At 48.6% G+C, this 26,471-nt stretch overlaps 13 protein-coding genes across 13 annotated transcripts; 7 read left to right on the top strand and 6 right to left on the bottom strand.

Annotated features, from left to right (window-relative positions):
- Positions 1 to 60: 60 nt before the first annotated feature.
- N7500_007001 (PQ-loop repeat-containing protein) lies at positions 61 to 1,002 on the top strand (the record flags this gene model as incomplete). The annotated part of the gene is made up of 5 exons (XM_056678145.1): positions 61 to 217; positions 366 to 400; positions 521 to 585; positions 622 to 766; positions 829 to 1,002. The coding sequence occupies 5 exons, from the start codon at positions 61 to 63 to the stop codon at positions 1,000 to 1,002; spliced, it is 576 nt and encodes a 191-aa protein (XP_056533145.1).
- Positions 1,003 to 1,610: 608 nt separating this feature from the next.
- On the bottom strand, positions 1,611 to 3,460 carry N7500_007000 (uncharacterized protein; the record flags this gene model as incomplete). The annotated part of the gene is made up of 2 exons (XM_056678144.1): positions 1,611 to 2,431; positions 2,494 to 3,460. 2 exons carry the CDS (start codon positions 3,458 to 3,460, stop codon positions 1,611 to 1,613), a joined length of 1,788 nt encoding a protein of 595 aa, XP_056533144.1.
- A 1,307-nt stretch (positions 3,461 to 4,767) lies between these two features.
- Positions 4,768 to 5,420, top strand: N7500_006999 (uncharacterized protein; the record flags this gene model as incomplete). Its single annotated transcript, XM_056678143.1, has 2 exons — positions 4,768 to 5,026; positions 5,071 to 5,420. The coding sequence occupies 2 exons, from the start codon at positions 4,768 to 4,770 to the stop codon at positions 5,418 to 5,420; spliced, it is 609 nt and encodes a 202-aa protein (XP_056533143.1).
- A 523-nt stretch (positions 5,421 to 5,943) lies between these two features.
- N7500_006998 (response regulator) lies at positions 5,944 to 8,267 on the top strand (the record flags this gene model as incomplete). The annotated part of the gene is made up of 3 exons (XM_056678142.1): positions 5,944 to 7,099; positions 7,152 to 7,804; positions 7,872 to 8,267. The coding sequence occupies 3 exons, from the start codon at positions 5,944 to 5,946 to the stop codon at positions 8,265 to 8,267; spliced, it is 2,205 nt and encodes a 734-aa protein (XP_056533142.1).
- Positions 8,268 to 9,555: 1,288 nt separating this feature from the next.
- N7500_006997 (uncharacterized protein) lies at positions 9,556 to 9,822 on the bottom strand (the record flags this gene model as incomplete). The annotated part of the gene is made up of 1 exon (XM_056678141.1): positions 9,556 to 9,822. One exon carries the CDS (start codon positions 9,820 to 9,822, stop codon positions 9,556 to 9,558), a length of 267 nt encoding a protein of 88 aa, XP_056533141.1.
- A 623-nt stretch (positions 9,823 to 10,445) lies between these two features.
- N7500_006996 (mitochondrial 37S ribosomal protein mS45) lies at positions 10,446 to 11,831 on the bottom strand (the record flags this gene model as incomplete). Its single annotated transcript, XM_056678140.1, has 2 exons — positions 10,446 to 11,129; positions 11,346 to 11,831. 2 exons carry the CDS (start codon positions 11,829 to 11,831, stop codon positions 10,446 to 10,448), a joined length of 1,170 nt encoding a protein of 389 aa, XP_056533140.1.
- A 1,474-nt stretch (positions 11,832 to 13,305) lies between these two features.
- Positions 13,306 to 15,114, bottom strand: N7500_006995 (uncharacterized protein; the record flags this gene model as incomplete). The annotated part of the gene is made up of 1 exon (XM_056678139.1): positions 13,306 to 15,114. One exon carries the CDS (start codon positions 15,112 to 15,114, stop codon positions 13,306 to 13,308), a length of 1,809 nt encoding a protein of 602 aa, XP_056533139.1.
- Positions 15,115 to 16,876: 1,762 nt separating this feature from the next.
- On the bottom strand, positions 16,877 to 17,503 carry N7500_006994 (mitochondrial 37S ribosomal protein bS16m; the record flags this gene model as incomplete). Its single annotated transcript, XM_056678138.1, has 3 exons — positions 16,877 to 16,921; positions 17,088 to 17,280; positions 17,427 to 17,503. 3 exons carry the CDS (start codon positions 17,501 to 17,503, stop codon positions 16,877 to 16,879), a joined length of 315 nt encoding a protein of 104 aa, XP_056533138.1.
- A 265-nt stretch (positions 17,504 to 17,768) lies between these two features.
- N7500_006993 (NADHX epimerase) lies at positions 17,769 to 18,786 on the top strand (the record flags this gene model as incomplete). Its single annotated transcript, XM_056678137.1, has 5 exons — positions 17,769 to 17,849; positions 17,902 to 18,010; positions 18,070 to 18,135; positions 18,193 to 18,287; positions 18,355 to 18,786. 5 exons carry the CDS (start codon positions 17,769 to 17,771, stop codon positions 18,784 to 18,786), a joined length of 783 nt encoding a protein of 260 aa, XP_056533137.1.
- Positions 18,787 to 18,965: 179 nt separating this feature from the next.
- Positions 18,966 to 21,466, bottom strand: N7500_006992 (WD repeat PLAP family protein; the record flags this gene model as incomplete). Its single annotated transcript, XM_056678136.1, has 3 exons — positions 18,966 to 20,821; positions 20,875 to 21,328; positions 21,419 to 21,466. 3 exons carry the CDS (start codon positions 21,464 to 21,466, stop codon positions 18,966 to 18,968), a joined length of 2,358 nt encoding a protein of 785 aa, XP_056533136.1.
- A 943-nt stretch (positions 21,467 to 22,409) lies between these two features.
- On the top strand, positions 22,410 to 22,832 carry N7500_006991 (protein serine/threonine phosphatase 2C; the record flags this gene model as incomplete). The annotated part of the gene is made up of 1 exon (XM_056678135.1): positions 22,410 to 22,832. The coding sequence occupies one exon, from the start codon at positions 22,410 to 22,412 to the stop codon at positions 22,830 to 22,832; it is 423 nt and encodes a 140-aa protein (XP_056533135.1).
- A 542-nt stretch (positions 22,833 to 23,374) lies between these two features.
- On the top strand, positions 23,375 to 23,779 carry N7500_006990 (protein serine/threonine phosphatase 2C; the record flags this gene model as incomplete). Its single annotated transcript, XM_056678134.1, has 1 exon — positions 23,375 to 23,779. The coding sequence occupies one exon, from the start codon at positions 23,375 to 23,377 to the stop codon at positions 23,777 to 23,779; it is 405 nt and encodes a 134-aa protein (XP_056533134.1).
- Positions 23,780 to 25,105: 1,326 nt separating this feature from the next.
- Positions 25,106 to 26,437, top strand: N7500_006989 (WD40 repeat domain-containing protein; the record flags this gene model as incomplete). Its single annotated transcript, XM_056678133.1, has 6 exons — positions 25,106 to 25,115; positions 25,184 to 25,297; positions 25,362 to 25,401; positions 25,455 to 25,550; positions 25,608 to 26,236; positions 26,301 to 26,437. The coding sequence occupies 6 exons, from the start codon at positions 25,106 to 25,108 to the stop codon at positions 26,435 to 26,437; spliced, it is 1,026 nt and encodes a 341-aa protein (XP_056533133.1).
- Between the last annotated feature and the right edge of the window lie 34 nt (positions 26,438 to 26,471).

Raw genomic sequence — 26,471 nt, 5'->3', positions numbered from 1 at the left:
CTGGATTTGAATTGACCGCTCCGCCATATGCATAATAAACCTCACTCTACTACACCAACGATGTCCTCTGAAGAAAATGTCACATTGGCATCGAATGTCCTCGGCACGATCGGCACCGTTTTGTGGTGTATTCAATTAATACCACAGATCTGGTATAATTGGCGGCGGAAGAATACAGATGGATTTCCAGCGACGATGATGTTTCTTTGGGCCAGCTGTGGGTTTTCTCTGTTCCTTCATTTCATGATGTTGAAGGGCCTTGAGAATTATGTTTCAAATCCTTTTTGATACGTTGGAAATAAAGGGGAAAGGAAAGCAAGCTATGATATTGAGATTGTCATTGCTTACAATTGTGATTCATGCAGGCTCGGTTCCAATGGGCGCATATCTGATTCTGCAGGTGAGTTGAACTTTCCTAATGAGCGTACTTGTACATCAATTTCGAAGGTTCTTTGTATCGTCATATCGCTGACCGCTACATTCATGGTTGGTGCTATAGCAAGTCAATATCCCGTTACAGATTCAGCCTCAGATGTTCGGGTTTCTGTCTCTTGTCTGTTTGGGTCAGATCCTCTATTATAATCAGTGAGTCAGATTTCTTTTCATTTCCCCGTAATCTAGCTGCATGTATGAATTTGCTGGGTTCGCATTGCTAATCTCTTTGAATTTCAATAGTGACTATACCAAAACCAAGGCTATCCTGGTATCTGTGGGCACGGTTGTTTTATTTGGAGCATTAGAGGCTCTTCTCATCCTGACATTGAGGGTAACTTCCAATTTTCTATCCCTTCACTTTGTGGCATACGGGGTATTAATTCAACTTGACAGATACCATATAACAATGGTGTGAAATGGCCCGAAATTGTGGTTGGGATTATAGCCGCCATTATCCTCAGTGCAGGACTGTTGCCGCCGTATTTTGAATTGTGGAAGAGAGACGGGCGTGTAATTGGATTCAGTTGGTTTTCTTATGACTTGCAGAACTTGACGGATGACTGCTGATGTTAGTAGATTGGGTCTTCCTCTCCATCGACACCTTGGGTGGGATATTTTCTCTCTTTGCATTAGGTAAGACTTCCTCTACATCTTGGAAATACTTATGATGAAGTGTCTGACATCTTCGTTTTTATTATAGCGGCACAAGGCTCATTTGACATACTTGGGGGCATTATGTATGTTTTGGTAGTAGTTCTCGAGGCAGGGATATATATTAGCCACATTACCTGGCGAATCCGCTACCGGAAGTTGCGCAAGGAAGCAAAAGATTCAGGTAAAAGCATTGATGATTTGCTTTTACTGAGGAAGGATGATACACAAGAAACAGGTGATATCGAAAAGGGCATCTTTCCTGCTGCTACCATTGATGTTAGGCAGATTGAACAAACCTCAACGCATAGTACTAAACCGTGTGATTTAGTTGGCAAGTGTTAATTTATTATTACAATATAACATCCAACTTTAAGGCGGCAGCTAGTGATATTGAGAATGAAATATCAAGCAAAGATATAATGACCATATAGAAATAAGGACCCAAATCCAAATACGACTATCTATATAACAAACCATCTCTCTCACGCCCTATCCATCGTATCATTTAGCACACGAATTCCTCAAACTCCCGAGTCTTCCTGCACAATATTCTTCGCGTTGACATAATGATCCCACGCAGCACAGTTCTCATTGAACGGAGTATAATCAACAAGATCCCGAATCTCATCCTGCCGCTCAATAAACTGTAACGCCAGACCCTCGTCCACATGCCATCCAATATGACAGTGCATCAACCATGCGCCGGGGTTATTAGTTTGGAAAGCAATAAGCAGCCATCCATTTGCGGCCAGCACGGCCGTATCTCGCCGCGGGGGATTCTGTGTAATGACAGAGCCGTCCCATCGTGGCGTTCCTGGTCCAGGCTGTCCTTGTGCCAGGATAGAGAAGTCGTGACCATGAAGATGGATGGGATGAGTAACGGCGGTATTTTGAATGAAGAGATATACCCATTTGTCCTTGAAAGGCAACTTGATCACGCCGCTTGAATTAGAGAAGCCTATCTCGTTGTGATAAATTTGTATCAGAGTTGGGTTCTCCCAGCTCACATTCATCGAGGTGGAGTTGAACCGCCAACGGAAGAAATTCTGTGCGTTCCTGACATTGCTGACTGTTACATTACTTTCCCAAACTGGTGAAACTGGTGGATCGACATTTTTGGGGACGTGGGGTACTAGGTTCGTCAAAAGTTCGTCTTCACATACGTTTGTGAAAGGGAATGACTGCGTTTGCGGTTGTTTGGGAATGTTGCCGTAGTAGACGATGCCTCGGATGTTGCCGGTCATTTCGTTTTGTGAACATCGGTCGGCTGGTATAGCTCTCATCCAGAAGGATTCTGCTACGGACTCCTGGTTGGCTGTGATGATAACATCATAACGTTGACCTAAGTATAGCATTAGCGGATTTGTACGTTTAAAGCAATGGGGAAGATGCCGAATAACGAACCCATTCCAAGGCTGATAACGTTTGTGACAAATGGCTTGATAGGAACAAGATCCATTGCAATGACGGTCATTGTGTGGTTGTCGATAGTGAACTTCCAATGCGTGTCGATAGAAGGGTTCACGAGTCGCAACCGGTAGGATTTGCCTTTTTCTACTTTCATGTAGAACGGAGATCCAGTAGTATTCGTGCCGTTTCCATAGATATTTTTGCCATTGATGAGTCCATTTGACAGTTTTTTCACCGGGCCGCGTAGTTGGACATCTTGGTGCAGCTGATCCACAGTCTCATGCGTCCAATCACTCAGGAACAATGCGCCCTTATCCACATCATAATTTGCAGTTGCCGGTCCATTAATAACGATAGGCCCATATACGCCTTCCCAAGCCTGTAGACCGATATGAGAATGATACCACGAGGATCCATACTGACCAGCTCGCCATTTGTAGGTCATAGTCGAGCCGGGGGCAATAGGACACTGCGTGACCGAGGGCACACCATCATTTGGGTTTGTGTAGTTCTGACGAATACCATGCCAGTGAATGCTCGATCCATTCATTGACTGGTAGAGATGGTTGGTAACGTGGACGACCACCCAGTCGCCCCAGTCTGCAACAAGAGGTGGGCCAGGCAAGGTGCCATTGATAGTCATGGCTAGACGTGGAGTAGCAAATCCATCGGGGGAGAGCATGGCTTCTTTAACCTCAAACCAGTATTCACGCGTAACACCAGTGTCCGGGACGACATTTTCATAGTCTGTGTCGATGCTATAATTGCACCAGGAAGATCTGTCATTGGGGGTATTTCCTGCACATTGAGTCTCAGTAGGTGCGGACCCATATACTATACTGCGAGTTTGAGTTTGTGTGACAATTGGTCGCAACGTTGTTGATGGGTTGTAGGAGTAATGGGCATAGGCAATGCCAGCACCAAGTAAGTGGGCCAAGATGGCAATGAATGAAAATCTCATGATGACTCGATAGACACCGTTGATATCTGCTTTCTATGAAGATAGTTAGCACGTATTTCACTGAGTCGTAGAAGGAATTTATATACCTTCCATATACGCCTCAAGCTGATATTTTACGAACGCCTCTTCTAACCCCAAGGCAGTCTATCTCGTATATTGCCTCGTACATTGCTAGGAGATGCTGGCATATCGTCATCTTCAACAGACAAAAGTAGAAATAATAGCCTAACCGATGATACCTCAGCCACGAGGAGGCCAAGGCCCTCCAGTTGAGTTTCAGCATGGGGCAAGATTTCGTGTCTGGCCCAGAGATATCGTTCAAGGCGTATATCTTGATGATTCATAGGTGAGTCGTGGAGATGATGCCTGGCCACAAGGAAGCTAAGGCCCTCCAGCTCAGTTTCAACATGAGGCAAGGCTTCGTGTTTGTCCGAAATAAATTGTTCAAGGGCTTATTTCTCAGTAATCCATACGTGAGTATCGGGGATGATGTATCTAGCCATGATGGAGTTAGCTAAGGCCCACTAGCTTAGTCTCAGGATCATGTGAGGCTTTGTGTCTATCCCAAATAAACCGTTATAAATCAATAGTTCTTTCCATGATTTCATGCATGGATAGCAAAAGATTCCGCCCTCATCGACCATCATGTGAAGGCGAAGGATTTAGAAAGTGTCTAACCACATAATGTAAGCCTTTGTGTGCCGTCCCAATTTGTAGGGCCGCATCCACGTGGGCCATGCATTGTCGTGATCAGATCTTTCTTTTTTCAGGCTCCAGGCGCAGGGTACCTAATCTCGTGTGTCTGATAGTCCATCCTGGTTATGAAACAGCTAGGTCGAGTGACGTACGGATTAACATAGGGTAATTTGGGGCATTGCCTCGCATAACGCTCGTGTATCAGAGGGGAAAAACGGAGGCAAGGATAATGATGAGCCAATCTCGGGCATGGATGTAGATGTGAGGTAATGTGTGTGAAACTGCATGGTGTGACCATGCGAGTCATCTGGGCAGTGTCTGTTCAGCTAGGTCAGCCTTAGAAGGAACTTTGTACTGAAGGAGTACGATGGTAGGATATGTATACAGGACACAAGGACTCTCTGGAATCTCCAAGTGGCAGGTCCTGTCACACCAGTTCCATATATGCTTCAGCTTACGAAGACTCCGAGTTTGTCTTCGTGCCACTACACCTTCGGGGAAATAAGAGGGCAACCCTCCGGAGAGGAGATATATAGACGATTTCAAAAGCACCTGCAGCTATTTTGATGGTATATCTATCAAACTAGAAACTTTTTGGCATCCTTCAAAACATGACTTCAATCATCTTCGCTGTAATCCTTGCGATCTTTGCGCTTAGCTCGGCGCATCCAATGGAAAAGCGACAGAACGATGGCTCGTGGAGTCTTTATGCATATGGCCACAACATTGACGGGCTGCCTGTCTTCTATGCAGACGGTAAACATCCCCTCACCCTTCAACGGATCACCATTAATTATATTTGCCGCACAGGTCAAGCTCAGATCGGTGATATGGCTCTGTCAAACGCAACCAGCAAGTCTGCATTTTCTCGTATGCCTTGAACCCCGAGTCCTCAGAAGTGGTATCTGATCCAGCTACAGTGACATTTGGCGACGAACCAAACACCTGGGTTGCTCATCCCGATAACACGACCACCCTGGCCAATACTACCAATCTGCTGGGATTGAGCGATACTGGCACAATGGCTTGTCCAGTCGTTTTTACCCCGAGCCAGGCAAGTAACAGCACAAACAAGTTGGCACCACAAACCAACGTGTGGACTTTATATGGAAAGTACGTTGTGTGTAGCCAGGACAGGGTCAATTTTTACGCCCAACCGACAGGACGAGATGGGTGGTATATCTTGCTATGGAGTGCAACGACCGATGCAGCTCTTCAGAATATTCCGGTGGCTCTAAGAACCATTGGCCCTGCCTCTGGCTAAGCTCTGGTTGCGGGTGTAGATCATTTTGTGTGGCCATAGGTGAATTGTGTTATCGGGGTTCAATCAGATTTCTCATCCAATATGAACCAGGCTTTTGTTAATTATCGCGTTCTGCAATTAAAAATATAGTCAAGGATGAAGCTCGCATATATATATATATATATATATATATACTGCATAGTTTAGCTCTATATATGTATTCCTTCTCGCCTGGCAGAAAAGACCCATAACTTTCTAATAATAGATATATTTTGTACATATCTTAAAACTAAACCCCAAATCCTTCCAATATTGGCCAGAAAAAGGCCATAGCTTTTTTTTTTCAACCGGGAGATCAGCAACTAACGTGACTTAAGTTGACTGCCCAAAGGTGTCACCACTTCCCCCTCTTGACTTCTTTGACTTCCGACCTCTCTCTGCATTTTGAACTTGTGCTATCCAAGGGGGAAAAACAAAAGCAGTACTGGTCTGGGGGAAAGCCAAAGGACAGAGCTTTTTCTCAGAATGGCATGAAGACCCCAAGATGTCAGAACGGATATCACGTCTGAAGGCAAAATTGCTTGGACGATTATCTCCAAAAGCGGATGCCGACCCGAGTTCCCACCTAAAACCTTCGGGGCCTGACTCCAAATCCTATAGCACTGGAAACCTGGAGGAACCCCTATCTCCAAAGCAAAGAGGTTCCGTGTCTGCTTCGGAACATCGCAATTGTACACCGTCAACCGAGCCATACAATTCTTCCCTGCCGACTCCTCTCTCGGACCCTCCATCTCCCCTCGAAACCCCTCCGTTAGCGACACCTCAGCATTCCGATAGCACCTCCTTCCAGTCCCAGTCCCACTTGAAAGCCCACACTCCAATAGAGACTCAATTGACCCCGACCCTGGATACTGTCGTCGAGCGACCTACGAATGATCGCCGACCTTCTGCTTCCTATTTTCCTCCCAAGCGCCCGAGCCTTGCGATCCGTCGTCAATCTCTTCTCCCACCAACACACCAACACTTGATTAGTGGGCTACTGGAAGCGAATCTTTTCTCTTCAGACCAGAGCAGTGGGTTCACTCCTCTTATTCCTCACGAGATGGTCACACGTCGCATTTGGGTCAAACGGCCCGGTGGCTCGGCCACCTTGGTGCCGTGCAGAGAGGATGCGGTGGTAGATGAGCTACGTGATCAGGTCATCATGAAATATGGGAACTCATTAGGAAGAAGCTTTGACTCGCCCGACATTGTGATCCGGATTGCACCACGAGATGGTACGAATCGATCAGGTCACCCCGAGCGCCTCTTGAGCCCGGAGGAAGTCGTCTCATCTATACTCGATACATACTATCCCGGCGGACAGAAAATTGAGGAAGCGTTGGTGATAGATGCCCCGTCACGTCGGACCCCAAAACCATCGCCGCGCCATTCAATCTACCACCACCACTCGGAACCCGGTGAGCACGGCGATTATTTCCCTCTCATGCCGCCGGTCAATGCGAATGCGGGCACACCATCTGCACACTCGGGGGCTCCATCAGCAACGGCCAGTGCGCCGTCAATTTCCATTATCAACAGTGGTGTTGCTCCTTTGCTGCCATCCCCGGGAAGCCGTAGGGTGCGACAACGACCTCCGTTGACACGACACAAAACGAATTCTCCCACAATTCTTCATAACCAACAACCAACCATAACAGGTACGTTTTCAAACAAGGTTAGTTTCCTCAAAATGGCCACTAACCTCCATAGAAACCGGCCCTACTCCTCATTCCCAACCTATCCCGACTGCTGCTCCCGCAATTCCAACACCCCCGGTGGCAGCACCGCCGGTAGAATCTCCACAGGTGAAATCACACACTCCCCCGGCAACTGCATCACCACGCGTGGTTCGAAAATCCAAAGCGGCCACCTCTCCTGGTGCTATGTTCGGTGGGTTGATTGACGGCACCGTTCCGCCAATCAATGTCCTCATTGTGGAAGACAACATCATCAACCAGAAGCTTTTGGAGGCCTTCATGAAAAGGCTGAAAGTGCGCTGGAAATGTGCAATGAACGGCGAAGAGGCGGTACGGAAATGGCGACAAGGTGGATTCCATTTAGTCCTGATGGACATCCAGCTTCCGGTGATGAACGGTCTGGAAGCCACCAAGGAGATCCGGCGCCTGGAGCGCTTAAATGGTATTGGTGTCTTCCCGAAGACAGCCTCTGGACGCTTCAGCGCGTCCAATACGTCTGCTGCGGACAGAAGACCCGGTCTTCACCGCACGGTGAGCGAAGAGGACACTTTGTCAGATCTATCGCTGTTCCGGAGTCCAGTTATTATCGTCGCGTTGACAGCTAGCAGTCTGCAAAGTGATCGACACGAGGCATTGGCTGCTGGCTGCAACGATTTCCTGACTAAGGTATAACAAACCCCCTATTGCGACTAAGTATCTTTTCTCAATCAGTATGCTAACGTTTCTCAAATAGCCCGTCGGATTTCCTTGGCTCGAGCAGAAAGTGACAGAATGGGGCTGCATGCAAGCCCTGATTGACTTTGAAGGTTGGCGTAAATGGCGCGGGTTCCTGGACTCTCCTCGCCCTGCCTCGCCGGTTGTTGACACAACCGCCAGTCCGATGCAAGGTGGCTACCGCAAAGAACCGCCACAGGTGGATCCTCCATCGCCCTCGAGCTCCCGCACCCCCAATAAGTCTGATCAGGCTGAAACCAAGCCACTCCCACCAGGGGCTCAAATCCTGCGGGAAGATTCATGGGGTAGCGGCAGTCCTGACACCATAGATTCGCCCGTGAGTCCGCATTTGCCAACATCGGACGACGTCGTGCCAACCAGTGATGCGACGGCTGCAGGTCCGGATGAAAAATGAAGATCGATTTGTCTCTGGATGAGCTACCATGCCTTGGGCCAATCCCTACACATTTCCCACACTTTTTTGTTCTTCCAATCTGTTTCGACTTTCTGTCTCTCTCCCATTGAATACCCCGCATAGCAACATGTCTTTTCTCTCTCCCATCTTGCCCTTTCCTCTTCTTGTCATGGTAGCATGCACTTCACTGGAGGGTCTCGGACCCAGTGCATGGTTTTCCTCGTCGATCTTCTTTTGGCTACATGGATATATTTTGTTGTTTTTGGCTACATATACGTCGGCCTGCGTACTCCCCCTCACCCTGGCTGGTTTCCTTTGTCCGCCCGTATTTTCGCTCTTGCATATGACTTTTATGCAATGGACATTCTCATATACACGGACGAGATGTCCCCATGCCTCTTTCTTGTCAATGTACAGTCTTTTTTTTGTTTGTTTTGACTGCCGAGGGCTTGGTGTATCCTCCTGCCTTGTACTTATTTCACTAATACCTTTGAGAGGTGATGGTTTTGTAGATACCTTTAGCCATAGTATGTAAAGTATTCGTCTCAGCCTTGGAACCCTCAGCGTGATACCATTTGTAGCTTTTCATCTTTTCATCTTTCCACCTTAAACTAAGCCAAGACCATGAATGAAACACAAAATCTATCTTCAGCCTAAATTGTGCACAAATTATTCCTTTCCTGATTCTGTCGTATTCAAAGTAATACAATCCCGAAAAAGAAAGAACTCGTCCAATAGCTACTCATCAACTGTATCGATCACATCCAAACCCCCCTATATTCCATCTGAATCAATAGTAGTACATAGATCTGCACAATCTCATCATACGTAGCACATAGCACCAATCAAGCCCAATATGACCGAAGTACGAAGACCTGCACCTCATCATATCTAGTCAATAGTTCAGTGCAACCGCGACCGAAGCTTTCAGAAATCCAATACCAAGTCCCCAAGTCACGATACATCGACCAATCCACATTCGGGTCACAAAGGACGCAGGTGATCTAGACTCTGGCTTCTACTTTCCGCTGCATGTGACGTCCATGTCGTCGGTCTTTAAATACCATGAGCTTGCCCTCGAATCTTCACATCCTACATTCACATCCTACATACCTCTTGACATCCTATATATACATCTCTATATATTATCGAGTCTCAATATACCCTATCTACCATACTCAACAACTCTCATCACAAACCTCCCAAATCTCGCAATGTCACCATCTGACCCCCGCACTCAGACCATGTCATCGAATACATCTCTAGCCTCGCCCACTACTTCATGGCTTCAGAATGCTCTCGCCTCGATCGGGTCTATCTTTATTTCCAACGATGACGAGGCTGAATCCGATGCGATTTCCGGATGGGTTGGGACGAAGAAGAGACGCTGTCGGACTGTCGGGGAGACCCGTTGAAAGTCCATCATGTGGCTATTTGGGTAGAACATGAAAATGGGAAGGAGTGGAACGGCATAGGAACGGAAAGGGCTGGAGGGAATGGCGGACTGTTGGGCATATATCTTTTGATGTTTGATTCTTGGCGAGGCGTTGGGCATTGTGGTTTTGATATCTCCGGGTTGTTATATTTTTCGGCATTCATTTGTCCAGGGCTGGCAGGATTCGGGGAATGGTATACATGTTTAGTCTAGGATTATGGACAGGGGGGATTATATGATCACCCCACACTGTGGCTGCACTAATCTCAAGGTGAATACTTTAAACCGACCTTACTATTATATGTACTTTTGATAAACGGGAGATTCTTGAACACTTAATTTCTGTGCTGATCGTATAGGATATGTTCTTTCAGATATTCCTGATAGTCCTGATAGGATACGAAATGTCTGCGGGAGATGCCCGGGGATCATCCAAGGTCATCCATGATTATCTTCGGGCATCCATGCACCAGAGCTTTCCCGGAGGCACCGGAGTAGCCGGGATGGTTGATTATACGTAATGCTCAGAAATCACTCTGGGCGAGCACAGAATACAAGCTCAGATTTACCGTGAAATGGAAAAGGATATTATCCGGTATATAGGTACATAAGTAGTCAACCTCCTTCATACATCCATGGATGAGTAGCATACAAGTAAAATTACAAAGGCCGTAGCCACAAAAGTTGCTGAAAAACACAAAAAAGGAGAGAAACTGCCCCGGTGAGGACTATCTCAAAATCAATCAAGCTTCCACACGGGTAGGAATCTTGACTTCGCCGCGTGTGCGGTCGCGGTGAGGCACACCATAGCGACGACCGGCAGCCTTTGAACCACGGCCATCAGCACCAGTGGTCTCCTTGGTGTAGATAGTATCCTTGATACGGTAGTCGAAGCGCGAGTCCTCGGGGGATACTACCGTCAACTTCTTCTCACGGCGAGCCTGGATGCGCTCGCGACGTGCTTGCTCAATGGCGTCCTGGCGCTCCAGTCTCTTAGATTGGAGATCCGCAACAGCTAGACGCTCGTTGGGGTGCGCGAGACGGTCCCGCTCCAGGGCAACCATGTGAGGGTGAGGAATGCGCACATCAGCAGGCTGCAGGATCTGGCGGGCATTAGCGCCCTTGCCGACCCAACCGATGGAGTTAGGGTCCTCGAGGATCTTTTCGGCGAGGTCAGAGGGGTGGGAGATTGCTGCGGCCTCGGAGTGCTCCATTGCGGGGGCGCCGGAGAAGACGCGACCTGCCTCGACACGGTTGAAAGAGCGGGATTCGGGAACTGGATAGAAAATTTGAGAGCCTGTCAGGGGGTGGGCAGGCAGGTCGTTGATGTGTTCGTGGTATGTTTGACGCTCGCCTTTCTCGGCGAGGGGTGTGGTGGGGACCATCTCGTGGATGGCCCGGGCATATGGCAGTGCTAAGGGTTTACCCTGATTTGATATTCGTCAGTTCATGTCACTGGGCCAAATGAAACTTGAGAGGAATGCAAAAATGTAAGGGTAACGCAGTTCAGTTCAAAAATTGGTATAACCATGTGGGTGTCTTCAAGACTAATCGATTTTTTGTGACTCATCATATGCGTGGAGGATCGAGGCATAGTACGGGAGGAAAAGAAGGGAAAAGCAGAAAGGGAAGAAGGTTCTTACCTGTGTGCGCTGTCTCTTCTCCAACTCCACCAATCTCACGACAGCAGCAATACGCTTCATATCGATTCCAAGTTCCACACTGACGACGCGGACACTCTTCTTCTGCTCAACAACGCAGTTATAGACCTCATTCCGTAGCTCCTCACTGAGGATAGGCTCGCTGAAGAAATTTTGGTTGTTGGGGAACGGACGGCTCTTCTCCGAACTCTCTGAGCCTCGCTGTTTTAAGCGAGTAAGGTAGTTGGTTTCTCCAGGGATGTGATGCTTGAAGACGGATCCTTCATTGTTAAGCCATTCGAACATCTGCCGACGGAGCTTGGTCTGTCCTTGTGGCGCTGCCGTGGCAGAGAATTGACGGGAAAGACATTGTGATGACGTAGAGGATAATGAAGGAAGAGAAGAGAGGGAGGATGAGGAAGAGGAGGGAGCTGTGAGGTAGGGAAGAAGGGTGTTGGAGACACTCCGGCTCTGTATCCGGGGTGGCATCTTGGGAGAATATGAGGGAACGGTAGGGAAGATTTGATGTTAAACTGAATGCAAGACGCTGGATATTAAGAATCAAGGAGTTCCAGCTGCCATTGACCCTTTTAGAGCAATAATTGGAGGACGCGAGATTGTCGGGTTGGAGCGGGAGGTGTAGGTGTCTGCAGGGGAAGAAACTTCTCGGTAGTGCCATCACGTGACTACATCTCCACTTGTATACAGCCGAGTAAACATCTTCCTCACATTGATAATCTTGAGCCTCATAACATAAAGATTGCCTCTAAATAGGGTTGAATATGCTCTGAAATGGCAGCAAACGCAAGGCCAGATTTGTTTGACAGTTTCTATTACATTTATGAAGAGTCGTCATATGATGTAAAAAGGGGACCCATAGCTCTTTACGAGATCTTGAGATAATTATAGAGGAATTAAATGGGCTTGTTCTCCAGGGTAACTGGAACCAGTTCATTTGTATCAGGTACAGATCGGAGCAAATGTATCGGTGTCATATCCCCAAGCAAGACAGGGTAAGAGAAAGAGTAAAAAATAATAGACACGCCTCGTTTCCTCATTCTTCTGGAGAAGCAGAGTAAGCCGGACCCAAAGCAAAACGAGCGGCAATGCAAGCAAGATGAGGAAAGAGCTTTCGAGCAAAATGCATGGGCTGGACGCCTTCGACTCTGCCGAGATGAGAAGAATATGGCAGGAGAGAGAAAAAACCAACGCGAACGCCTGGGACAATATGTGGTCGGCGTGAGCTGGTGTCATGTCCTTCCGTAGCTCATGCCATTGAGTAGAGAAATATTAGAAGAGAAGCTAAAGAAAGCCACATAAGACGCTCTTTTTCATACTTGCATAGAAATAAACACGCATTGCAATAGAGAAAGCAAGTAAATCAGCAAAATCCTTTCCGATCCACGCAGACGATGCATCGAGAAAGATCCAGGGGATAGATGTAACAAAACAGGGGGAATCACGTCGAATAAAGTAGATAAGAGCTCGTATAGATCCTCGTTAGGGTAGACAGCAGACACGCATTAGTGTGCATTGCCTATTGAGTCAGGGTAAACGAGCGAGATGAACAAGAAGAACAGCAAGAAATCACGAGGGTATGAAGGTGTGGAAGAAACGCAATGGCAGAAACAAACACGCTCTCGAGCGCCTCGCACCGACCAGATAAGAATACAAGTTTGGCAATGACCTGAAATGCAATCCTCCCAATGAAAAGAGATAACAAAAAAGGAATGTAAGAGCGCCCGGGTTCCCATGCAACAGAAAGACGAATAGCCAAGAAGAACACTGGCAGGAAAAAACAAGAAGGGGGAAAAACAGAAAAGCAAATCCGAAACAATACTCCCGAGAGTTATGCAGCCGCCGAATGCTGATCTAGCTCACGAAACGAAGATCCCCAAATGCGCCAGATATCCCAGTTCGTTCAAACATGCCGGGCATTATCTCAATATAACGCTTTATGGGCTTAGCGACCCATCATGTAGTCAGGGTAAAAGGAATTATAGCCGTTCAGGTTCGGTGCCACGTTGTTGTTGCCGCCGGAATTAGAAGGGGGCGGCGGCGACATCATCATTGAATTAGCTCCATTTCGGATTCCGAGACCCGAGTTCGGGTTGTATGAGGCATTGGCCATCAGTCCGGAATGCGGATTGACGGGGGTGTGCATGGAGGTACCATTGCGCATCGGGGGCGCGGGCATGGGCATGCCAAGACCAGGGGGTGCTGCCAGTCCAGGAGGGGGACCGTTGACAGCCGAGAACATGTTGTTATGCATTCCACTCAAGCTGCTACCTCCAGGAACTGCGCCTTGCCCAGAGACAGAAGTGGACGAGTTCATGCTGCCGGGTTGGCCAGAGCGCACACCCAAGGGGTTCTTCGAAAAGCTGAGACGGATGCCAGTTTTGACACTGTTCGACAGCTTGTAGCCATACAGCTCATTGAGCGCTTTGCTGGCCATGGCGACCTCGTCGAACTCAACAAAGCACATGGGGCCATTCTGCTTGTTTCGGAAACAGAGTCGTTTATATCCGCGTTGCTTGGAGAAAAGGGCTTTGAGTTCCTCTTCAGAAGTGTCTGGTGGCAAATTGCCAACGTAGAGGGTGTTGCAAGGAGGATTCAGGTCATTCGGGTTTGCAGCGGGGAGGCTGTGGCGTGGTGTGTGCTGAGCGTTGTATGGGAAACCATGACCTTGGTTCGGGTATGCAGATGCGGGTGTTCCACCTCCCATGCGTTGCGCGCCACCCCCAGGGTAGTTCTGCAAAGGTGGCGAGGACATGTTAGTTGACAAGGACATATTGGCGAAGCGGTTGGTCGGTATTTGGGGGTTGGTGGCCCGGCGACCGGCAGAGACATTGGTCGAATGGCCATTCTCTGCATAGCCTACTGGATCCTTGAGCAACTCGCCCGTCTCCTCGTCCGGGTCTTCATCAATCATAGACTTCCCGGTTATGCGTGGGAGGTTATCAATGCCATTTCCGATCGGAGATTGTGGGGAGAAAAGGCTGTGCATACGCGAGCCTGATTCAGAAGTCGGTGGAAGTCCTTCGCCAATAGGCTGGTTGGGGTTCGCATTAGAGAGTCTCTCTAAACTCTGGAATGTGCCGTTGAAGCGCGACGATTGACGCGCAAGGGGACCGTTCGAGGCACCCATTAACGCACGACTCGCGGTATGATCGATGGTATTACGGCGCGTGTTGGACAGGTTCGCTCCCATCGGACCGGGGTACATCTCCACAACCATGTTGGCATCATTCTTGGAGTTCGGCTTGCCATCGAGTAGGGATCTGGCCTCTTCAGCGGCTGGTAAGGTAATGAATCGCGCGATCGCGGTCAAAAACCCATCATCCTCGGGTAGATCCAGGGTCACAAAGTCCGCGTCAACAAAGTCCTTGGCGAAAAGAAGCATACTGCGCAAGGCTTCGCGACTCGTGTTTCGTGGCAGTTTGCGCATGAGAATCGCGCCTCCGTTTCCACGATTGAGGCCATTCAGACCCTGAAGGTTGCGATCGTTCTCCAAGCGCATGTTGTTATCGAATGAAGCTGTTGTACCGATAGGAGAGAAAGGGTATGAGAAAGAAGGGTTCATAGATGATGGCGCTTGCGACGCATTCGGACTATAGACGTCGGTCGACATCGCATGCTGAGACGTCAAAGGCGCCTGCGAAGAAGGGAGTGACTGCTGTGGGGGCGAACCAGATGACACGGACTCTGTGAGTTGTGTAGTTCCAAAAGACCCGGGACTCGTACGAGTGGACTGGCTAGAGCTGCCGCTCATCCCTCCACGAGATTTGAAAATTTTTTGATTTTTTTTTTTTTTCGCTTTTCGAGGGGGTTCGCGATCACACAGGGGAAGATAGTCCGGATATGGAAAAAAAAGAAGTCGCGGGATCTGGAAAGTCGAAGTTTGGCGCAGTGAGTGGTAATGCGACAAGAGATCGTAGACCAAACGCGCGATAGAGATGAAGAAGGCGATTAGCGATTCGATCGGAAGTCGAGTACTGGATGTCTCATCGGATTTGCGACAGTTGGACTATGAGCGCTTTGAAAACGATTGAGATAAAGATGGACAAGAATGGTATGCAAAAGGGAAAAAGGGTTTGAAAGGAGGGGAGAAGGAGAGTGCAGGGGAGGGGGGAAGAAAAGAGTCCGGAACGGTCGAGTGCCAGTCCACAAGTGCCAGATCCATGGATCTGCCCTTCACGACGCGACTCAATGGGGAACAGGTATGTAACAGTGGGTGTACATGGGGTTATATGTAGATCCTCGTACTGAGGGATGTACTCTAGGGTATATGACAGTACATAGTCACAATTTTACCCAATTTTACACAATCTTACACTGTGGCCCTGGAACCTGACCGCATGCAGACAGTTACTAAGTGCGTGCCCCGAACTTGTGACTGAGGAATGTCCTTTTTTTTTTTTTTTTTTTTTCCCTTTCTATTCTCCTTTGTATTGGGAAGATCGACGAGTGGATCATGAACCTGTCTCTTCTGGAAAAGCACCGGCCATGCAAGTGTAGCCCATGCGGCTTGCCGTACCCCGGCTCTGCACGAGATTGGGGCTCTATGTAATGAAACATAGATATACCAGGATGTTTTTTTTTTAATCGGTAGAACATCCGTGGACATGCGGTACTCCAAAGTACCAGAATTAGTACAATACGCCGAGGCTAACGGTTTATTGGTAGAAGCTTGGAAATATTCACAACTGCCGTCCAGATCGCAAGATCCAACGGCCTTGATATTGAATACCTATTGTTTCTCGTTTCTCTATATAATCTTATATCAATATCTAACCCATTTTGTAACTCACCACAAGGTCATCACACACGTCCACGGAATTCACAAAGTCAAAAACTGGCGATCCTCCAGGGTCACTGACCAATTGCCACGGGTCCAACCCCGGCAACACATGGGATTGGCTGCTAGGGGGAAATGACTTGGGCTTATCGAGGGGGCGGTAGTTCATTTGGTTGGGCCGTGGAGAGAAGGCACTCTACTTTAGGGGGCTATATAACACTTCTTCAAGAACGTGTGCCTGAAGTGGTCATAGGCGCGTCAAATGTTTTGGCTTTTTTACCGAATACGATCGGTTTCCAGTGTCAAACATTGTACATATTACGGTTTAGCATCTATATACCTCATGACTCTATATTATACATATGAGCATTTTACAGCTTGTAATGCCTATACTACCTCGGTACGAAATATATGCCTACATAGACATGTGTTCTTCGTAGTTCAAGTATCAGTAGATATTCATGCGGCTCATCTACCGCATAGAGTCAGAGCAGCCAGGCTGCCATATAATATACATAGGTTCCCACAAGGCAACCCAATAACGCCAAAAATGCCTAATAAAAAAAAAAGAAACACAGCGCAACTTTCGACCCGTCATTCATGGTGCATGACTGGACTTTTCCATGGTTCTGGGATGTTGTCCGGCCACAAAGAATGTCGGAATGGAGAACCTTGGACAGCTATCAAGAATGCCAGCCAAAAAGCCTCAAAGAGTCATGTAGTCAGACAAGCAAAATCAAGCTTTATCAAAGGTAGTAGGTTTGGGCGCAACAAGGCCAGCCTAGAGAGAGGTCCAAGTGTTAGCAGAAGTAGTCCGTATAACAACGACGTAATCACCGTCTATATGATCTGCTAAAAAAATGTGCATCCGACAATAGCCGCTCATCTCTGTCGGGTTTTTCTAATGCCAAACATTCGCAGATACAGAAAACAAGGGTCCGGCTTACCATGCCCATCAGCTTCCAGACGGGATCACTAGGCTGCGCACCAACACCGAGCCAGTACTTTGCGCGTGACCGGTCGAGAGCGATCTCTTTATATGGGCGCGCTTCGGCATTCTCATCGTACAGGTTCGTGGGACGTTTCGGGATGGGGTTGTAGGTGCCGATGACTTCGAGGGGCTTAGCGCCGCGGGCGGAGCTGAGGGTAATAGGGTCAATTTCAGTTCATCTTATAGATGTAGTGTGCACAGTGGATTCAACTATTCCATAGCCTGGCAACATCGGTGTTTGGCGTTGGAGGCCGGTGTATCGGGGATATCGATTCATGTGGGAGAAGTCACATACCGGGCTTGCGCAACGACGATGTTGAAGAAGGGGTTGTGCTTGTTGCCAAAGCGCGCGAGTCGAATTCGAAGAACCATTTTGGCGGTTGTGTAATGCTTTTTCAATTGAGGAGCGCGCAATACTGGTTTTCTGATAATCCCGCCTGGCCTCCGCAAAAGTTCTAGGAGTTACGGACTAATCATTGATCCGATACAGCCAGATATGGATTAGCGCATACATGATGTAATGGTCCGAGGACCCTCAGTAGATCTACTTGCGGAGCTGACTGTCACTTTGATTCACACAGTTTCTGTCAATTCACTCAAGTAACCCAAAATCTGACTCTGAGCTTGACATACCCATATGATCCGCTCTACACTCATCAAATTTCGTCTAGCTCCCACCATTCGTCGCTATAGTAAACCAGCAATAATGTCGTTGAAGGTATAGTAGTCTGATATTAGCTACAAATCATATGAACTGACATATGCTTTAGGCAATCTCGGCCAAAGATGCCGCCTCACTTGACAAGGACCTTATGGAGACTGGGGGCTGGTCTCTAGACCAGTTGATGGAATTAGCAGGCCTTTCTGTCTCGCAAGCCGGTAAGTTCCATCGATCTTGAGCATGCACCTACTGCCATATTAATACAGTGGGCAATCAGTGTGGAAAGTACACCCCCCGAGCGCAGGAAAGAACATCCTAGTTGTCTGTGGACCAGGCAATAATGGTAAGAAGAAACCTCAAACTTGCCATTGCAAGCAACAACGATCTAAAAAGTCCGCAGGAGGAGACGGCCTCGTAGCCGCTCGACACCTAGCCCACTTTGGCTACACACCATCGGTATACTACCCAAAACAGGGCAAAAACGAGCTCTACCAAGTACGAAACCCCAAGTGCCAAAAGAGCTCTAAGAGCAAAAAGCAACATTAGATCTAACCCAACCCAGCGCCTCAAGATTCAACTCCAAAACCTCTCCGTCCCCTTCATAGACGACTTCCAACCGGCCCTCAAGACAGCAGATTTCCTTGTTGATGCCATTTTCGGCTTCTCCTTTGGTGGACCATTGCGTGCTCCCTTCGGCGAAATTGTTTCGCAGATCGAATCCTCCAATGTCAAGGCGTTGAGTGTCGATGCGCCTAGCTCGTGGGATATCCAGAGCGGACCTCCAAAGGAAGGACCTGGTGCGAAGTTTATGCCACATGCGCTGATCAGTCTGACTGCGCCCAAGCCATGTGTGGCATTTTACCGGGGCAGGCATTTCATTGGCGGTAGGTTTTTGACGAAGAACATTGCGGATAAATATGGGCTTAGCATGCCTCAATATCAAGGTATTGATCAGGTTTTGGAGATTGGGGTTGATGCGGAAGGGAGGTTGTAAAGAAGTGAACGGTGGTTCAGAACGCTACTTAGTTCATGGATGAGAGAGCATTTAGGATTTAGCTAATACGAATTGGAAGGGAAAGTAATGAATAGCCTTTATGTGGGAATCGCGTTGTCGTCGTTAAGAAGGAATGCATCCTTGATGTATGCATACCGAGTAAAAAATAGCACGTACTCTCAAAGAGCCTCCCGGATCTCGCTAATGATGCCCTTGATGCGCGGCTCCTTTCCAGGACCGGAGGCAGAGGCTCTCGTGAGAACCCCTTCAATCTCGTAGACATCCTTGGCAGCACTCTTAACTTCCTCCCCGAGCGCTGTCACCAGTGTGCCGAGCGCAACTAGAGCTCGGTAGACCGCCTCTGAATCCTTCTCTCCCGCGATGATCCCAGTCAGTTCCTCCAGGAGGACCAGACCCCTTTCTGCCGATTCTGGAGATTGGCTTCTACCCTCGGAGGTAAGGTAGACAGCGAAGTTGATGTACAGTGTCGTGATGGCGATTGTAAGGTTGCGGTTTGGCGACTCTCCGCTGCTGGCTAATGCCGACTTTACTCCTGCCAAGATCTGATCAAACGAGCTTATGGCCAGGTCGCGGCCCGCGGTCGTCTCGAATAAATTGGCGAATGTCCGCATTGCGAGCATTGCATTGTTGACATTAAGAGGAGATTCAAAAACACCGCTGGATATCACACCTGACACGACATTTTCGTCATTGTACTCGGCGGAAGCTGTAAATGGCACAGCAGCCGCTAGTAAACGAAGAATATCTAGGCCAGGGAGTCGGTTAGTGGCAGGCCAGGTTGTGACAATTTTTAAAATCAATGGCACCCCAGACTCAACCTCCGGTGTAAGCTTAAGCTGCTGAGAGGATTCGAGCTGACCGCACAAGGCGACTACCGTTTCCACCTCCGAGGGGCTCAAAGCCACGTCCTTGGCTCCATCAGATACAAGTTTCGCGTTCAATTCCTGAAGCTTCTTCGTGATAACCTTGAGATTTGCTGAGCGGATGGAGAGATAAATCTTTTGAGGGAGCACCTTGGGGCGTGGTTCGGGAGCCGGTGGCTGAGGCTCTTCAGTCGCTGCGGCGTCTCCAGGGCGGTAACGTCGGTCTGAGCCCCAAGGATCAGCACCCGTAGATTCCTCGGCCTGCCCAATGGTGGCACCTTGAGTATTCTGAGTGATAAAGTTGGCAACCTGGTCCAAATAAGTCATAGGGAGTTCATTGTCTCCAATAAACTTGGTAGCAGCCTCATATGGATTTTGCGAGGCATTGTACGGTAGTTTTAGCGGAGGCTTGCCATCTTCTATGTCAACATCGAAGACGTAGTCGTAATCCTGACCATGGTATTCGGTCTTCCGGCCACTGCTTCCAGCTGAGTCCACTACCATACCGATAGCAATCCATTCCTGCGTGGCTGACGACCAGGTGTGGGCGCTCACGGTACCACCAGGCTCTCGGATCATCTGGACCTGACCTTCCTTGGTTCCGGACTTTTCTTTGAGAAATTCCGGACCAGGTAGCTCTTCTTTGTTAATCTTCCCAACTTGCTGCTCCGGAATAGCTGACTCCTTGACGGCCTGGTCAAACTGCTGTATGGCCTCCGGGGCTGCATGACGGTCCGTGCTTCTGCTGAAAACACGAGCAATGCGATCACTAGCACCAGTGACGATATCACCGGTCTCCCTACAAGCCGCCACACTCCACACAGAAATTGCGGGATGAGTGATTGTCTGCACACATTGGGTCCCGCTCCAAACCTTCACGGTACGATCTTCACTGGAGCTCACCAGCTCACCAGATGGGAGCGCAGCGAGGGAGTATATGAAGCTTTCATGACCATGTAGAGAGGCAACAAGTTGGCCTTGCAGTGTGTAAAGACGAATAATTCCGTCGTTGCTAGCCGAGGCAAAGTGAGCTCCTGTGGAGTTCGAGGCAGGAAGCTTGCACAAGGCCCGGACAACGTCGTTTGAGTTCTGTACGCTTCCGAGTAGGGTTCCCGAGGTATTAAACATCCGAATCATTTTATCAGCACAGCCTGTGACGATGTTAGCATGTATGGAATTACGAAGGCTGTAAACGATAGCATACCCGTGATGATTGTGTTCTCGTCATACGCCAGCACGGCCCAGACGCTTGCCTCATGTCCCTCCAGCACGACATCACACTCCCATTTCCCAACCTTCCATAACCTGGCGGTGGAATCCCAGCTACCACTGACGACCCATTTGCCATCCGGGGACACATCTAGGGCACAGACATTATGGCCATGACCCAGGAGCATAGCGTCCGCATTATCCTCTGCACCCTTACCAGGCTGTCTGGCTTCAATTATTGCATCTTGTCCAGCAGAAAGAACTAGACCCTCTGGAAATTCGGATGTGGGAGGAACGTAGGCTAGACTGTTGATGAAGGCGCCACCATGTGCAGCGATGGTATAGTCATATGCGGGAGGTGGAGTGGAGACGAGCTTCCAAAGCCGAACTGTTGCATCACGAGAAGCCGAAAGGACGACATTTGGGTTTGGGAAGACCACAGCGCGAACCTAGATGGGAAATCAAAATGGTGTGAGTAGTCTGTGGTTTGGATGCGCAGTCAACGGCGTCTGGACAGACGCTGGGACCAGGAGCCTTACATCATCGCCGTGGCCCTCCAAAGTTGCGGAGAGCTTGAAGTCAGGCATACATAAAACTTCGAGGGAGAAAAGATTAAAGGCAAAAGAATCCGATAAAGAGATATTTTGAGGATATCACCGCGGAATTAATGATCAATCAAGCTCCCCTGTATGTTGTTGTCCTTTAGTCGTTCCGGGGGATCGCCCCGCCGAAGCATCGATAGTCATATCACGTGGGCGGTAACGCCATTTGGGGAACCTGCTAGAACGCGACTTATCAACTGCAAACGGACATTTTGATTGGATTTTCTATACGGAGTAGTGGATTTTCTTAAAACTTCCCGAGGTGGTGTTACTAAGTCCCATCTACCAGATTAGCAAGTCCATTTATATCTCCATCCGAGCGTAGAGGACTACGCTGTAACGATACAATTGCGAAGGAACAGGGCGAGGAAGTCGAAATTATTACAGTCTCACTGGATCAGTTTGAGACCAGATTCTCGCCACGGTGGCCTGTCCTTAAGGTCTCATCTCCCCGTTTTCTTAGTCGGTGTGATCGATGAGATAGATCCAAATCGGCTAAATGAAGCTGCACCCGTTAAGTGCAAGTCCCTCTGAGCTGGAATCCACCTGGGTAGTTTAGTGTGTAATTTGGATCTGAACCCGGTACCTCTGGTCATAATATAAAATAAATGCTGCCTAGGTACCTACTGTAATCCACCTTCCACAAGTACAACATAGGCAAGGGGCCAAATTCTCAATGTCTCCCATAATCACAGATGGGAAGAAGGGATTTCAAACTACGCCTACATACATTGCTTCCGATACCTCCCGTCTTCCTTCCCTTCCAATCTCTTCAGTTGAACTCTACCGACAATGTCATGGGGGGGCGACTCGATCGCGACTACGCGTGAGCAAAGCATCAAGCCTGGGGTTGCAGGCCAAAAATTCATATTCAACTTAGGGCTCTGGCTCAGGTTTAGGCCCATTCTCGAAATTGGTGGGATACATGATGGTTGCTGGTGTAGTCGGTGCACCTGCCATTTGGTGGTTGGAAAATTCTCGCGACGACGCGCCATATATTGAAAGCCCTCCAGCTGAGTACTGGAGCGTTGAACCAGGTCCTTCTAAAGCTCAAGTCACGCGTATCATATCTCAGGGAGCATTTTCATTTCCCGTCAGACATGTTGCCGGCGTCACCAGATATGATGGTGCTCAACTAGCTTCTGACAGCCCGTGCGAGGATCAGTTCACCCATGGCAAACTTCCTTCGCCATGGAAAGGAGGTAGTAAATGGATGGCCCGGGGTGTCTTTGATGGTCATTCAGGACCACAAAAATCAGAATTGCTGAAGACGCAACTCCTGCCTTTTGTCCGACACAGCTTGAGTCAAATGCAGCCGACCCCAACCAAAAGCCCTGTGCCAGATGAGTGAGTGCAGCGCGCCATCATTCAAGGATTCATAAACCTTGACGATTCCATTGTCAAAACAGCTCTTGGTACCTCTCAAAGCCAAGAACCACTACAAGAAAGAATAAAGAAACTGGCACCTGCTTATTCCGGGTCAAGCGCTTTACTCTCTATGTATGATTCTACAAGGGGCACATGGCATGTAGCGTGTACCGGTGATTCAAGACCGGCTCTGGGGCAGCAAAGGCCGGATGGTAGGTGGGAAGCAATACCATTGTCAGCAGATCAGACCGGCAAAACAAAGAAGAAATTGCCCGGCTTCACAAAGAGTACCCCAATAAAGAAGGTATTGATGAAAACGGACGGGTGCTAGGGATTGGGGATTCACGAGCCTTTGGCGATGGCTAGTGGAAGTGGCCTATTCATTTCCAGAAGGACCTACAAAGGAGATTCTATGGTCCACCCCCTCTAGTCCCAACATACAACATTCAGACGCCACCCTATTTGACAACTGAACCGGTCGTAACAAGCACTAAGATTGACCCTAGTATTCCTTCGTTCCTAATCATGGCAACAGACGGCTTGTGGGATATGCTGTCTAGCCAGCAGGCTGTTGATCTAGTGGGGAAGTGGTTGGAACCGAAAGTAGCTGCGGAAAAGAACAGCGAGCCGAAACCAACATATGAACCATTCGACTTCGGTCAATTTTGGAAAGGAGTAAGCCGGAAGTTTGTGAAGGGGAGAACAACAGTCCAGGATGACAGTGTCGCCGTGCATCTGGTGCGTAATGCACTAGGTGGAAACCATCACGATTTGATAGCAGGCCGACTTGCCTTCGATATTCCAAGCTCCCGGCGGCTACGAGACGATACGACTGTGCGGGGGGGGGGTTTATGGCCTAGATCTGGGAAAACGAGATGGTTGAGGACGCATGATCCTGAGTTTCTATCTGAACATGGTAAGAAAACCTGAGTCTGCTATGCAAACTCTACTGCCCCATCAGTAATCAGTAGTCTTCGATATGTTGATCTATTGTGATTCATCACCAAGTACCCCAATGACCCAGGAAGATCCACCACTCATAGCCTCAAACCGCAATGTGTTGAACATGAAAGTTGACCTACTACCAACTTATCCTTTCCGTTATCAAATCATTTCTTTGGAGATACATAAAACTGTATATCAGAGAGCATTTGAATTTTGATAGGTTACTGACGCCTCGCTAGCTTCTTTATATGGGGACAGTACAGCTTATGGAATACGGAGATTGTGCTAGGCTATAGTAATGAATGGGGTTCCTGCGCTCTGTAGCTGTATGAATCCCGGGCATAGAGGGGAAGGATAGCGGCCGAATATCGTCCTTAGAATTCCGCCAAGGGCTGCATAGAATGTATTGCCATCATGAAGGAAGATACAGCAGATACCGGGCTCAGGGAAGACCCTTATCTCCAATAGGCCGACGGATCATGGTCGTTGGGAGTGAGTTCGAGGAGACAGGCTCTGGAGATACGTAAAGAATGTAAAGCTACGCCATTTCATTGTTCAAGCTCCTAGGAATGACTGTAGGCAACAAAGCACTTATCAGAAGTGAGACAAAGAAAGAAGCGTGACGTCGGCCAACCAGAGCATCGGGGTGATCAGGCACTCCTCGAGCGCTCAGGGTGGTTAACTCAGGCTGGGCCGATCGCCTCCCGGGACGACAGTCTTACCATCGCCTTTACTTCATCAGAGATAAGCATGAATTATTCCAATTTCCCCCCACGTCAAAAGGTACTTTTAGATGTACATCGATATCTGTTCAGAATGATTCGTTGCAAATTGTGCCTACAACATATAGAACTGCATGCGATGAGCCTCACGTGTTCCAATTATACCCGAATCAGACTAGCGTGCGTCTTACCTAATAGGTGATCGGCTCCAGGGCTGCCCGTTATTGCTTGAAATTGAAATTCAAGTTCATCTACACACCGAAGGAGTTTCGTATTTACAGAGGCCTTCTCTCCTTTTGAGGTGTCTGGTTGGAAAAATCCTTGTCTAATCCACTTTCTTCGGTCCTTTGTTCTCGGCTTTTCCTCAAACCCCACATATCTGTTTGATGACTTGACGACCCTGACGAATCTCTTATGTACCTTCCTTAGACATATTGAACTTGCTCTCGGTTTGGTTCCTGGATTTGCATCGTGATATCAAGTCGCGAGCTCTCGGTTGGGCACATAGCACTTCGCTGATCTGACTGGCTCTCTAATACCTAACATCAAAACTACTGAAACCACGGGAACTTCCCTTGACACTGACAAAATGACTGCCGGTGAGTGATCTGTGTAGATGGAATTTGAAAATTACAATTTTGTATATTTACTGATGCGCATTTAGCAGATATCCCCAAGGTAGTCCCTCTGACTTGCCACGGGCATTCTCGTCCGGTGACGCATCTGAGCTTCTCTTCTACCGTCGAGGACGAGCAATATTACTTCATCTCTTCATGCAAAGGTAAGAATGATCAATGATCTCGACAAGTCTCACAAGTCATCGCATAGTCACTAACCAACCGAAGATAATAATCCCATGCTCCGCGATGGCATCACGGGAGATTGGTACGACAAATGAAACCAAGCCCAGAAATCACCCTCTAACATCAACTCCCCAGGATTGGAACCTTCCTCGGCCACAAAGGCGCCGTATGGCAAGCAAGGCTCTCCGCCGACGCCGCCATCTCAGCAACAGCAGCAGCCGATTTCTCTGCGTAAGCACTTCACTAATCATCTCCCAGAATGATAAACTAACCTCGATCCCCAAACAGCAAGGTCTGGGATACCTACACAGGCGAATGTCTGCACACACTGCAGCACGCACACATCGTGCGGGCAGTAGCATTCCCCATTCAAGCGAACCCACAAGTGCTCGCGACAGGCGGCGCAGAGAAGAAGTTACGAATCTTCGATCTAACGCGGGGCGGCAGTTCCAGCACAGGCTCAACGCCGCCTCTCCCGTCCTCAGCCAGTTCGGCTACCGAGAATGGGGTGGCTAGCTACGAGATCGGTGCAGGCGTGCATGGCGGCACAATTAAGTCTATCGTCTGGAACCAAGACTACAATGTCGTCACGACGGCGGCGGAAGACCGCAAGATCCGCTGGTGGGATCTGCGTTCGCGCCACCCGATCGTTGAGTATATTGTTGATGGTCCGATTGGCTCCTGTGAGCTGAATAGTCTGGCAACGAGACCTAATGATGCGGGGATTTTGACAGTCGCTGCAGGCAAGAGTGTTTATCTCTTTGACGGCGTGCAGCATGGTCGATTGCTTAAGAAGGTTGATTATGACTATGATGTTGCCAGTGCTGCGGTCAATAGCGAGTCTGGCCGTCTGGTTACGGGCAGTGCGAATGATACCTGGGCAAGAGTTTACGACTTGAACACGGACGAAGAGCTGGGTATGTCTTTTTACTTCTGGTGTTGTGTTTTTCACCATTTGAGCCGTGCTAACTTGTTCTGCAGAGGTTCAAAAGGGTCACCATGGCCCTATCTGGTCTATCAGTTTCTCCCCCGATGGTAAGCTCTACGGAACCGGTAGCGAGGACGGTACTATCAAGTTGTGGAAAGCATGCCGCGAACCTTACGGGCTGTGGCGGTGAACTTGAAACCCTCATAATTGTTACAGTGTACAGA

Source organism: Penicillium coprophilum (assembly GCF_028826855.1).
Source record: "Penicillium coprophilum strain IBT 35676 chromosome Unknown utg000004l_segment0_segment0, whole genome shotgun sequence".
NCBI classification, from domain to species: domain Eukaryota; kingdom Fungi; phylum Ascomycota; class Eurotiomycetes; order Eurotiales; family Aspergillaceae; genus Penicillium; species Penicillium coprophilum.
This window is presented reverse-complemented; position numbering and strand designations above follow the sequence as displayed.